Genomic DNA, 14,888 nt, shown 5'->3' on the forward strand with positions numbered 1-14,888 from the left:
ATTACAGGCATGGGCTACTGTGACCAGCTGAACATTACAGTTTTGAAACTTTGTTAAATTTTTTTTTTTTTTTTTTTAAGCGATGGGGTGTTGCTCCGTCACCAAGGCCGGAATGCAGTGGCACATCAAGCAAACCTTCTGCCGTAGCATGCTGAGTAGCTGGAATTACAGGTGTGAGCTGCTGCATTCAGCTTGTTTAATGCAATTAAAAGGAATCCCTAACAATCAAAACTTACTAAAACATATGTTTACAACATTAATACTCTGTCCACTAGAGGTGATTAAAACTGCTGAAAAGAATTAGTTTTATCCTACAGAACCAGATTTTTATTTTTAGAAATCAAATTGCATATTTCTGATATTTTTTCAAAATATGTAAATATAGAACATTGAGGCAAAACCCAATTTTTAAAAACATATTTTATATGAACTCTTTGGAGCTAACCATGTTGGGGGAAAACATTTCCAAATCCACCTACCTACCTGGTAACAAATATAGAATACAAGTCAGTCACCAACTTTACCAATAATATATTACATGCACAGTTTCTTCCCAGATCTTAAAAATTTATAGGCAAGGATAAGAAATTCTTCAAAAACAAGCAGTCTAACTTAGGAAAGTCTGCTCTTTACACATGCTATATATGGGGAAACTGAATCTGACTATCATGGAGATTCACGTGAACAATCATGTAAATATCCAAATTCTAAACAGGAGAGGGAAAGCCCTGCAGAATGACACATAGCAGCAGGGACTAGCCTTAAATTGAACTGGCCTGTGAGCTGTGGGAGTGAAGTCGTATTGTTTAACCACAACCCTAATAATTTGAACAAGCCAAATATACATAAGCTGAAAAGAAAAAATTAAAGAATACATTAATCAGCAACTTAATTTTAGTTTTAAAACATCAATCATTTTATAATCTGAGCTATTTGTTTAAACAAAAACAATCTTTTAAATTACATCTAAAAAGTTTAATACCATGTTTAAAAGTTTTGTTTACCTGCTGGGAAAATATTTATTGCTATTCAGAAGACATGCAGCACCATCAAGTGTGTGTCTTGTATAGTCTATAGCAGGACACTGCAAAAGAAAGAATATGAAAAGGTGTCAAGAAAAAGCTCTACCTCTGAGATTATGTATATCTATTATATGGGTGCTTTATTTCAAAGACATGAGCATATTCTAAGAAAAAAGTCCCTCAAAACTTCAGAGTAACTGTAATGGTAGATCAATTAATGAGGCCTTATTATCCTCACGAACTATAATATCAGGATTCTAGATGATACAGGAATCAGCCTCCCATTTTTATTCCTAACATTGTACCTAGAAGAAAACACTGCTTAGAGATGGAAAGAACCTGTCTGACTTTACAAATGAGGAAACTGAGGCTTTGAATGGTAAATGACTTATGCAAGATCACACAGGTAGGAAGAAGGATTCAAAAACAGTAACACAGATATACCGATTCCTATCTAATAATTTATACTTTACCAAGCAGCCCAGAAGCCTCCTTCCCTTCACAAATATCTGTAGGGATCAGTGCCTTCTTACATCCTAGAAAATATCCCTCATTATGTTCCTGGCACTCTATTACCGATCTAGCAGCCTTCTAAAGAACTTTCTCCTGAATCAATTTTGAATTTTAACATGAATTTTCAGTTTCTTTATATTTTAATAAATCTGTCTTATCCTATTCCATTTATCAGAAATAATGCAACTCATAATTGTCTCATTGCAAAACCAGTAAGCAGTCTCGCTCTGTCTCCCTGGCTAGAATGCAGTGGCATAATAATAGCTCACTGCAACCTCAAACTCATGGGATCCTCCTGCCTCAGCCTTCCGAGTAGCTGGGACCACAGGCGCACATCACCGTGTCAAGCTAATTTTTCTATTTTTAGTAGAGATGGGGTCTTGTTCTTGATCAGGTTGGTCCTGAACTCCTGAGCTCAAGCAACCCTTCTACCTCAGCCTCCCAGAGTGCTAGGATTATAGGTGTGAGCCATAACACCTGGCCCCTTATAATTTTCTTAGTAACATTTTTTCCTTAGCTTACTTCACTGATATAGTACATATAACATAAAAAATAGTGTTAATTGACCATTATGTCACCAGAAAGACTTCCTATCAACAGTAGGCTTTCAGTAGTTAAGTTTTGGGGGAGTTAAAAGTTAAATGCAAAGTTTTGACTGTGAGGAAGGCCGGCACCCCTAACCTCCCAACCCACATTGTTCAAGGGTCAACATAATGCAAGCCACACACTTAATTCTAACTTTTCTAGCAGATACATTTAAAAAGTAAAAAATAAACAGATGAAATTAATTTTAATAATTTATTTAACCCACTATATCCAAAATATTACTATTTCAAAGCAATAATTCACACAAAATTATTAGTGAGCCATTTTTTGTCTTTTTAAAGTAAGATATAATTCATATGCCATAAAAATTAATCTTTTATTAAATTCAGTAGTTTTTAGTATAGTCACAAAATTATCCAATCATCACCAATTCCAGAACACTTTCATCACCTCAAAAAGAAACCCTGAACCAATTAGCAATCACTTCCCATTCTCTCTTCCCACCAGCCCTAAGCAACAACTAATCAATCAACTATCTGTCTCATAGGATTTGCCTATCTGGATATTTCATTAAAATGGAATAAGATAATATGTGGCATTTTATGTCTGGTTTGTGTCATTTATGTTATCAAGACTCATCCACGGTGTAGCATGAATCAGGACTTCATACCTTTTTTTAATTCAAAAACTTTTTAGTCTTTAATGTTTTCAGTTATCTACAAAATGCTATATGTCTCTCCCCTTTACAGATTTCATTCCTTTTTATGGCTGAATAATATCCCAGTGTATGCATATATGGTCAACCCCCTATATCCACAGATTCAACCAATCACAGATCACAAATATTAAAAAAAACCCCACAATAACTATAATTAAAAACATACAAATTTTAAAAAACAGTATAACAACTATTTATACATCATTTACATTTTAATAGGGATTATAAGTAATCTAGAGATGATTTAAAGTACATAGGAGTGGCCAGGCACTCCTGTAATCCCAGCACTTTGGGAGGCTGAGGTAGGAGGATCACTTGAGGCCAGGAGTTCAAGGCCAGCCCAAGCAACACAGCGAGACCTCATCTCTACAAAAAAATTTCTTAAACTAAACTAAAATAAAATAAAATAAAGTATATAGGAGGGTATGCATAGGTTATATGCAAATATTACACCATTTTATGTAAGGGACTTTAGCATCCGTGGATTTCCGTATTTATGGGGGTCCTGGAACCAGCATACTGAGGATACTGAGGGATGATTGTAACACATTTTGTTTATCCATTCATCAGCTGATGGACATTTAATTGTTTCCATTTTTGGGCTATCATAAATAACGTGACTGTGAATATTCATGTACAAGTCTTTATGCAGACGTGTTTTCACTTTGGGGTATATATCAAATCCAATCAGCATTGTAAGAGGGTTCTAATTCTCCACATCCTGGCCAATACCTATTATTAGTCTCTTTTTTATATTTTAGCCATATAGTGAGTGTGAAGTATATATGACATTGTGGGGTTTGGGGGTTTTATTTAACACATTGCCACACTAGAAAAAAAAATTTTTTTCCTTGGGGTCACGGTGTTTTATTACAAAAATAGAATAAAAACTTTGAAAACAAAATCATCCTTTCTAATTTAACGAAAAATTTGTTACTGACTTCTATTCATTTAATCCATGTTTTTAGAATTAAATTGTCAATATTAATTATAACAATAAGAACATCAACAAGTAAGATTTTCACAAACCAACTGCAGGGTTTTGTCCAGGTTTTGCTTCACGAGGCCCCAGGCTCAAAACTAGTGTGAGTTAACTACAACTCACATGGCAATTAATATTTTAAACATTTTTAAAAACTATGGTAAAATATATGTAACATAAAATTTGCCATTTTAAATGCATAGTTCAGTGGCATTAATTACATTCACACTATTGTGCAACCATCACCACTGTTTCCAATTTCCAAACAGAAGCTCTGTAACCATTAAGCACTCATTCCCTGCGCCGCCCCCCCACCCCTTAGCAACCTCTAACTACTTACCATCTCTCTATGAATTAACTTACTCTAGATATTTCATATAAGTGGAATCATACAATATGTTTTGGTCTGGCTTATTTCACTCAGCATAATACACACTAGATTTCAAAAGTTCATCCATGTTGTAGCATGTATCAGAACTTCATTTCCTTTCATGGCTATATAGTATTTCATTGTATGTCTATACCATATTTTGTTTATCCATTCTCATTGTGGTTTTTCTTCTTTTTCCTTTTTCTAATCAAGCGCAGTTGTGGGGGAGACAATGTTAATCAGCTTAATGATAACCCACAACCCTGGACCAATTCTCATTGTGGTTTTGATCTGCATTTACCTAATAAGACAGCATCTTTTCATGTGTTTATTAGTCATTTCTGTGTCATCTTTGACAAAATGTCTATTCAAATCCTTTGCTCATTTCTAAATTGAGTTATTTGTCTTTCAATTGCTGAGTTGTGATAATTGTTTATATATTCTGGATACCAGGCACTTATCAGAAATAGGACTTCCAAAAACATCGTCTCCCATTCTGTAGGTTGTCTTTGCATTTTACTTTCTTTCTTTCTTTTAAATGATTTCAGGTAGAAATGCACTTTATTTTCTTGACAGTGTTCTTTGAAGCACAAAAATTTTTAATTTTGATGAAATCAATTTACCTGTATTTTATTCCATTGCTTGAGCTTTTGCTGTCATATCTAACAAATCATTGCCTATTCCCAGGTCATGAAGATTTACAGCTATGCTTTTTCCAAGAATTTTAAAATTTTAGCTCTTATATTTCAGTCTTTGATCTATTTTGAGTGCATTTCTGTGCACTGTGTGAAGTAGAGGTCCAACTTCATTCTTTTGTATGTAGATATCCAGTTGTCCCTCAGTGAGATATTTCATATTGTCTTTTTGTAGTAAGTCTTCGAAATCCAGTATGTTGCATTTACAGCATATTTCAAATGCTCCACAGCCACATGTGGCTCATGGGTACCATATCAGACAGTGTTCCTTCAGACCTTTAATTGGCTTCTGGATTTTTTTTTTTTTAGGGAGGTGGGTGATGTTTTGCCTTGTTTCAGCTGCCTTTCCTTCTCCTTTCCCCAATTAATTCTCAAGTAACTATTTCTACTTTGCACCAGTTATAACAGCAAAAAGTTGGCAAAATATACCAGGTTACAAAGTAGTATGTAATGTGTCCACAAACTTTTATAAATTACATTTTGCCAAATATATAGTCATAATGCTACTGCAAGTGAATCACAATCTGCATGTGACTGGATGGGCTTGTAGATAATAACATGTTATAATCTTTGTACCTACAATTACTATTTGTATAATTAACTGTACTTGCTGCAAAAACTCTCTTTAATTCTCAAGAACACTGAATAAATTACCACTGGTGTTAAGTACCCTTCCTCTTCCACTTCAGAATTTGCTCAATGCTTTTAATCAATGTGAGCAATTTGTTTTAGCTCCTAGTCTGTCCATTCCCATGGTTTCCTAACTAGGCACAGTTATTCCAAAAGAGTTCAGAAAGTATCAAGTTTTTCTTTTGTTTGTATGTTTGTAGTAATCCTATTCCATGTAATCACCATTTAGAAAACCTACTATCATCCTCCTTTGACATATGGCCAATTCAATAGAGCTGGACTTCAGCAAGCAATGTTGCAATTCATTTACAGGTCCAAATGCTGATGATTATCCCATCTTATATTTAACACTTATCACAAAAAAAGTGGATGTGAGAATAACAACATATTTAAGACTTATAATACATCACAAACTGGGTATCCTTTCCACTCTAAAGTAAAAATAATGCCATCTTTACTATGCCAAAACAAAACCAGCCTTCTTGATTCAGTTTCTTAATTGCAATTATCACACCATTCACTATATTAAGAAGCCAACTTCAGTGAATTATCAAGGAAACTACTATGTGGGTTTTCCCAGATATAAACTGACACAATCTTAATACTGCTTCAATTTATCAACACAAAAAATGTAACATCCTGAATGAAACTGGTCTTCCAAGTAAGTACTTTTCTCTTAGGTACCAAAAAACCCTTATTTCAGAGAATTTAGCATTTTTCAAATAAAAGAACACCAGATAATTGATTTTGCAACCAAAGAGTGATTTGTCTTCAAGCATACAGGTCTGTCAATATAATGACCATTTGAAGGTCTATAATTCTACAGAATGGGCTCAATCCAATATCCTCAATAAGTCAGCATCAAGTAAAAAGTAATTACTACACATTAAAAGGGAATGCAGATTAAGGGAAATACAACACATAGTTTAAACAAACCAGTCATAAACAACATTTTTAAGACAACTAAGGAAAAGCGTACTGGGAATCAGTGATATGAAGGAATTATTTAAAATAATAAAAAAGTACAGTATACAATCGCTGCTGCCTACAGTCTCACTTTGACAGAAACTATTAAATAAGGAGAAAAATATGAATATTAAAAAGCTCAAAAGTAACATTTCTATTTAAAGTAGATGCGCCAAAGAGTAATCAATAGTTCTTCTTATCAAAAGAAATCATGACTGAACAAAAACCTAAACAGGTACATCTCAACAATTACACAGTGGATATCAGCACAACGTGAGACATGTTAATTTGTAATAGCCAATGAATCAAAGTGTTCTAGCCCATGGCATTGCTCAATTATTAAAAAAATGATGCTAACCTTGCAGCAAGGAACTCAAAACTGAACGGCAAAGTAAACTAAAATCTTTAAAAACCTGTCTACCATTGTCTTGGAGAGACATGATGATGATTTCATTAGTCACTCTATTTCATAAATCCTCACCTCTTTTGGAGTTTTATGAGCTGCACAAAGAAAAATCCATTGTTCAGTTGCAGTCATTTGAGTACAAGTATCTGGATGGCATTCACTCTGTTAAAAATAATTAAATTTCTTAATATATAAAATAACAATAAAAAAGTTTATCACTTGTGCTACCACATTTCCATAAAAAATTCTAGAAGAAAATAAATTAAAAATTTTGGATAAGTCTTTTTAAGCACATTTAGTTACAAAAACAGAGAAAAATATCAAAACTTTCAATTATAGCTTTAACTTAAAGAAAATATTACCTGAAGTTTGACAGCAAGTCCATTTAGCTCAAGGCAGAATTGCCTGAAAATGCAAATATATAAATGAAAAGTCACATCATTCTCCATGATTATTTTTAGAATGTTAATTATAAAAAGACAATCCCATCAGTACCATCCTTTCTCCCTCATTATCATTATTAAAACCACCTGAACTGACAATGGCACATTTCTTCCAAAGACTTATAGATTAAAAATCAAACACCAAGGACTCTAATAATGGTCAATACCAGAGTTTAGTGAGCTGATCACTCTCTTATATACTGAAAATTAGTACAATTTTTCTGAGTATTTGGAAATATTTATCAAGATCTTTAGGAAGTATATACTTTTGACTAAAGAATCTATTGTAATGAAATAATCAGAACTGCATGCAGACATAAGTACAAAGATGTTCACAGAAACTATATATACATGAGAAAATTTTTGAGATATTCTAAATGATTAGCAATTGGAGGGTAGTAAAATGTTGATACGTATAAACATACAAAGGATATATGTCTATATTTGGATACAGATTAAATTATGTAAAAATAAGACTCCAGGTATGTAAAAAATAATATAGGTGTCCAAGAGTTTGAGGTTGCAGTGAGCTACCATGATGTCACTATATTCTACTCAGGGCCACATGGTGAAATCCTGTCTCAAAAAAAAAAAAAAAAAAAAAAAAAAAAACCACCAAAAAAAATCTAAGTCACAATAATATTTTGTTTTATAGCTGTCAAAATACTGAATGTGTTCCCTCTAAAAACCCTAACTAGTAATATTTTTACTTCAATGTATCAGGTTAGGTAATTCACTACTGTGTTTTCCATCAAACAAATGAAAACACTTTGGTGCCAAAAATCAAAGCTAAAACCTACGTAATTAGCAGACAAAAGACGGTACCAAAAAAAAAAAAAAGAAAAAAAGGGGACATATGTGAAATAAATTTAGTAGGAAAAACTTTATTTATTGCATAAAACAAATGAAAGGATAAGAGTCAAATTTTCAGTTGTCTATAACCGTATTTCCTTTCCAGGTAACTAATAATAATGCTGTTCTTAGATTATAAAAATAATCCTATTTCTGAACCACCACATCATCTTCTGCCCCATATCCAATAGGCTATACGTTATGTGTTTTTGAGTTGTTTTCCACTAAGTGGTAATACAGACTGGTGGTGACAAGCAAGTTCCCTACTGGGTCCAACTTTCTTATGGCCAACAGCAAAATTAAGCTAACTGATTCAGCAGTGTTGTGGGTATAATCTTTAGCTAATAATGTGAACTTACAGTTTCAAGTTAATCCAATACGGGACTAACACATACAGTTGTGCAGCCAAAGAGAAAAGCCAGAGCTGAAATCCAGCCTACATTCCGGTCACCATGCATACACCCTGACATAAAGAAGGGGTACCTTTTTTCCTAATCACAAAGACTCAGTATGAGCTAATGGTACATTTGACTTAAGTCATGACCCAATTCCAATTAACATCATAATATAATCAATCTCCTTAACTAAAAACAGCAAGTATACAGCTGCAAATCAGTAACTGACGTATGCAAAATACCTCTTCTTGATCAACTATGATGTAAATATGATAAAAAAGAATATACATATAAAATTATAATACATCAATACAACCCCCCCCAAAAAGTGGCCAATAGAAAAAAACAACAAAAGTAAAAACAATAAATAGCGCCAGGACAAATGCAATATGCATGAGAAAGATTTTACATAAAATTTTATATAAAGTTTTTGTATTGTTTGTATACTGCATATTTCATGTAACAAGTTAAATAGCAAGAAAAATGTTTTCTTAGACCTGCAATAAAAACCTTGTACACTAAAATTAGCCTTCACTTGTTAGGAATTATGCTTGTAGTGAAAAAAACATGCTCACTTATTTTCATAATTACTGCCAAAAGAAAAGTAGTTATTTTCAAGGCCGATTAAAATAAGGAAAACAATATACTATATCTACTAAAGTGCCCTCTATCTTGAGTTATAAGAATGGGAAAATAACTATACTCAAATTTTCAATTATCATGCACGGAGATGCATAAAACAATTAGATCAAATAGTCAAGTGATCTGTCCAAGAAATTGGCAAAGGGTACAAAGAAGTCTTAGCATCCTGAAAATGCTGAACCGTTATGACAAGACATTATGTCTTAGCAATACCCAAACAAGCATGCAGCATCAAACAGCTATAAAAAAAAAAATTCCTGTCTACAAGTTGAAGCACACATCACAGGAAATGTGGCCTTACTGAGGAAGTTATATTTCTGCTACACTTATTATCTAAAAATCAACTCAAAAGTAATAAAACTTAATGAAAACATATTCATACTGCATTCTCTATAAATCTGTCATCCCAGCTCCAGTATGTACTGTAAAGTTTGTAACATCAAGAAACACCTAGTAACTTCAGGATATAGCTACTTCTAAAGTTAACTCTACTTACTCACAAGATATCAATTTTATCATTCAAAGGATTTTTTTTGTTTGTTTTTTGAGACAGAGTCCTGCTTTGTCGCTGGGCTAAAGTGTCATGGAGTCAGCATAGTTCACAGCATCCTCAAACGCCTGGGCTCAAGCAATCCTCCTGCCTTAGCCTCCTAAATAGCTGGGGCTATAACCGCACACCATCACGCCTGGCTTATTTTTTCTATTTCAAAGAATATTATAAAAAGCACCAAAACTCTCTACTTCATGATTACAATTAATCTCTATTTACAAAAGGGAGGACTGGACATTCTCAATAGTTCATAGGTAACTCATCAGATACCAAGTCTAGACTAGGACCTAGAGGTAATACTCTATAAAGAAATATAAAGTTGGCCTGGCATGGTGGCTCACGCCTGTAATCCTAGCACTCTGGGAAGCCAAAGCAGGCAGATCGTTTGAGCTCAGGAGTTCAAGACCAGCCTGAGCAAGAGCCAGACCCCGTCTCTACTAAAAATAGAAAGAAATTAGCTGGACAACTAAATATATATATATATATATATATATATATATATATAAAAAATTAGCCGGGCATGGTGGCACATGCCTGTAGTTCCAGCTACTCCGGAGGCTGAGGCAGAAGGATTGCTTGAGCCCAGGAGTTTAAGGTTGCTAAGAGCTGGGCTGACGCCACTGCACTCTAGCCTGGGCAACAGAGTGAGACTCTGTTTCAAAAAAAAAAAAAAAGAAATATAAAGTAATGCATGAGTGGGGAAATGGAAATAACATATTAGTGGTTAGCAGATATAATTAAGGAAAACCATGTAAAAAGATAACAGGGTCCAAATCTATAAATGTAGAAAGGTGTACATGCAGGTCCAAGTTATCAGCTCTGAAACCACCTTTCAAAACAAGTGCCTTGCAGCATAACTTGATCTGGTAACAACTAGTGAACAAAGTTGAGAATCTTAACACAGAAAAGACAAAACATTAGAATCTTATGTCATAATTATCATTAATACTAAAGGTAATTTTTACTAGTATTAATAGAAGTACTATTACTATTTTTTTCTTTTAGACAGGGTCTTGCTCTGTTGCCCAGGCTAGAATGCAGTGGCGTCATCACAGTTCACTGCAACCTCAAATCCCTGGGCTTAAGCGATTATCCCACCTCTGCCTCGCCAGTAGCTGGGGCTGAGGACATGCGCCACAATGCTCAGCTAATTTTTCTATTTTTTTGTACCGACACTTTACTATGTTGCTCAGGTTGGTCTAGAACTCCTGGTCTCAAGCAATCCTCCTGCTTCTCAAAGTGCTAAGATTACAGGCATGAGCCACCATGCACAACTTGATTACTATTTTGATATACTATAAGGACTTACCTTAAATGTTCATACTTCCATACACCTTCATCTTGGCCTTCAGGTGGTTCAAGAATTTTGTCAATATTGGAGCAATCTGCTCTTATGTTCTGTTGAATATACTAAAAACAAGACGTTCTTATGGTTAATTAAAATATTATACTACATCGTAAATCCTATGTTAAATATATGCAATTTTTGAATACATAACTGCTCTTGTGGTTCAACTTTTGGGCTATACACTAAATAGAAAACCAAGTACTGAATCATAATCAGTAACTCAGAAGAAAGCAGGTAACCTTTACTTTACCTATCCTCCAATTCAACTTCATTGGGACAGGATCTACTACATAAATGCAGACATTGTATTTATCAGGATTTGACCTGGGATCAAAATTACAAACCATAATTTTCATATGAACATAAAACACAATGTAAATATAACTGTGGTACATAGTGTGTGATTCCATTTACATGAAGTATCTAGAATAAGCAATCTACAGAGACATAATAGATTAGTAGTTGCTTAAGGGCTTGGGGGTAGAGACAAAGGCAGAGGAAAATGAAGATGACTGCTAAGGGGAATAGAGTTTTGTTTAAGGACAGATAAAAACATTTTAAAACATTAATGTAGTGGTGACAGTTATGCAAACTTGTAAATATAATTACTGAATTGTACATTTTAAAGGAGTCATTTGCATGATATGTTAATTACATCCAATAAAAGTTGTTTTAAATGACAAGCAGAAAAACAAAGTTTAAAAAAAAGAAGGCAAAGAGGGTCACTTTCAATTTTAAAAAAAATAAAACTTTAAACTTTAGATCTCTTTAATGCTTCATTGAATCTATGATTTTGATATTATGAAATCTGAACAGGTTAAAATAGATTAAAATGCCAAGTTACAAAAACTTACTGACCACAAGACCTTAAGTTAATCGATTTTGCCCATTTCAGACAATCTTTCCCAAGTATCACCAGCTTACTCAAAAACTTTTTTTTTTAAACAAAAGGTCTCACATAATTATTACTGAATCAGTCTACTAGTGCAGAACATAGAAACAAAGAGAAAAAACATGTTCCAATAAGACATGTTCAACTATCCAGATAGTGGTGACATATTCAGCTTGATATGATAAAATGATAGTGACCTTGATACAGCATAAATGTGTGTCATCTCATGTGCAAATTCCTCACAGACCCAGCTTGGTTCTTCTCCAATGTCTCCTTCCTCTTGGAGTTGTACCTGATTTTAACACCAGTTTTCATTTGAATCCACTAAATCCACTGGGGAATGTGATGAATTTACTTTTATTTCTTGGTCAGGAATAGCCTGATCCTGAAAATCTCATGGGAAGACATGGTAAGGAACGGAGTCAACTGCACACACCATGGTAGCAGAGAAAGGGCTCAAACATTTTTAATGACTCCCTAATTCCTATTTAAACCACTCTCACTGATTTTTTGATTCTATCCTAATGTTCCAAAGTTTTGTTCTCTCTCTCCTTGAGCAGATACAACTAAATTCTATACTTTTCCCCAGGCCATCTCAAATTCCACATGACAATTCTTTCCAAATCTCCCTTCCCCCAACAGACTCAAGCCTTCCATGATTATTCTAGTCTACACAGAACTCCATCTGATTTCCTACCACATTTGTCATTTGCATAATCTAAATTAGCAATTTGTCTAGTCATTCTTATCTTTCCTGCTCCCACTATACCTTCTATAGAATCATTAACAGCATTTATTTCGCATTTAATAGCACTTATTTTCATGTTTCCCTCGTATAGTGAGTCTCTGAACACACAGACTTGGTTTTGTTTTAAATTTTAGTTATTAGCACCTGGAACATAGGAGGTTTTTAATAAATGTTTATTGACTTGGAATCAAGGATCAAGATGAGCAATGGCCTGAAATGGCAAAGTCACTGAGGGGTAGGGATGAGAAAAGTTACCAAAACTGGAATGTAAACCCTGATTCTTTTGCATTCTTTGGTGATCCCAAAATGAGTTTGTCAGGCACACAAAAATATGTTCTCTGCAAAATGGTTCGCTCATAATCAATGTTAATTCTTTAACCACATATTTAGCAACTGAATTTACTTATAATTACTAAATTTTGTTATTAAGTGGATTTACAAGCTGTCAATCTTTAAGAAATCTAGAATCCTCTTATTAATGTCAATTTATGTAAAACAAAAAAGAACAGAAATCCTTAACTTAGAAACATAAAATGTCATTTTGTTTTCTGAACTGAATCCTCCACACTTTTAGGCACATAGAGGCAACTATCATTTTTATAAAATGAGCTAAGAAAAATAAATTTCCCAATGCTTACTGAGTATCTTTTGCCATACAAAACTTTTTACATTGTTTCTGAGTTATTACTATCAATAACTTCTTTCTGATATTTTAATCATCCTTGCAAATATCTGAAAACTAAAGGTTTACAAACTGAAACATGTTTCTCTATCATATCGCACATCATAATGTGATGTAATTCTAAACTAGGATTAATGTTTTCATGTTCAGCAGAAGATAGACAAATATGAGACAAGAAAAAAAGCAAGAATTAGCTCTACAGTGAAAATGTGGAATATTCTTAAGTACCTTTTCAACATTATCTTTAATATAATGCTTATTTAGTAATTCAGTTAAATAGAAAGTAGTACCATAACCACTTAAAACTTTAGCCAGTGGCTACAGTGGCTCATGCCTGTAATCCCACCACTCTGAGAAGTGGGAGGATTGCTCAAGGCCAGGAGTTCAAGACCAATCTGGACAACGTAACAAGACCTCTGTTTCTACAAAAAATAAGAAAAATTAGCCAGGCGTGGTGGCACATGCCTATAGTCCTAGCTACTTTGGAAGCTGACGCAGGAGGATTGCTCAAGGCCATGAGGCTGATGTTACAGCGACCTGTGATTGTACCACTGCACTCCAGCCTAGTCAACAGTGCAAGATCTTGTCTCTAAAAATAAATTAATTAATTAAATAAAACTTTTGCTGATGAGTTTTAATGCTAAGAGTTTGAAACTGAGTAAACTGAATAACTATTATTTAAGAAACTAGTTTTGAAATCTTTAAGAGACTTTACAGAAAAATCCAGAAGACAGTTTCATAAGAATAATGTTCTTTATGCTTTCAAGTACTTTAAAATCCTAACTTACTATTATACCATTCCTTGCAAAGTTTTTTCCAGTTAGCTTCCAAAAGTCAGTACCACTTCACCTAATCAAACTCTACAAACTTTAGAGTCACTATCAGTATATATTCACTTCCCAGGTCTTTCGAGTCTCCTCAGTATAGCAATATATTAACAATATATCTGATTTTATGTTAAGTCAAAAAGAAGGCAGGAAATCTTTCTTCTATTATGAAAATGTGATTTAATTCTGTAGTCTATAATTATTAACATAATGATCTAATACTGAGTATATTTTATAAAATACTTTTCCTAAAATAGTTTCTACAGATCATTTGAGGCAAGTAAAGTACACAGCAATAAAACACCATGCAAAAGCATTTTATTGTATCCAGTTTAAGATGTAATAAACACATACCAACCTTTCTCTCTCACTAAATGAAACTATAAAATCTGAACAGAAAGGACGGTTCAGCTATTTGAGGTCTCTGAAAAAATAAATAGGAGAAGGAGCAGGAAAGAACATCAGAATTTAAAGTAGTACTACCACTGAACTGGCAGTGAGTTTGCCATGTTTCTTTCCCCCTATAGTATCTGCTGTCCTAAACTCAATGCAGGATGAAATCCAGAAATGAGGACTGTGGTTATAAAAGAAAGAGATCAAAGAGAAACCCTCTAGTTCTGGCTCAAAGAATAGAAAAAAGCACTCCTAAAGCTCAAAGAAA

General features: G+C 33.7%; 1 protein-coding gene across 3 annotated transcripts in view; it reads right to left on the reverse strand.

Annotated features, from left to right (window-relative positions):
* The window catches only part of LOC138395903 (MOB-like protein phocein), a 44,604-nt gene that overhangs the window by 2,497 nt on the left and 27,219 nt on the right, over nt 1-14,888 (reverse strand). For all 3 annotated transcript variants that reach the window (XM_069489153.1, XM_069489085.1, XM_069489025.1), the window contains 4 exons: nt 11,040-11,140; nt 7,211-7,253; nt 6,924-7,010; nt 1,005-1,084 (listed from right to left, as the gene is read on the reverse strand). In XM_069489153.1, coding sequence (XP_069345254.1) covers nt 1,005-1,084; nt 6,924-7,010; nt 7,211-7,253; nt 11,040-11,140 — 311 coding nt within the window. The remainder of the gene's footprint in view (nt 1-1,004; nt 1,085-6,923; nt 7,011-7,210; nt 7,254-11,039; nt 11,141-14,888) is intronic.

Source organism: Eulemur rufifrons, chromosome 1 (genome assembly GCF_041146395.1).
Source record: "Eulemur rufifrons isolate Redbay chromosome 1, OSU_ERuf_1, whole genome shotgun sequence".
NCBI classification, from domain to species: domain Eukaryota; kingdom Metazoa; phylum Chordata; class Mammalia; order Primates; family Lemuridae; genus Eulemur; species Eulemur rufifrons.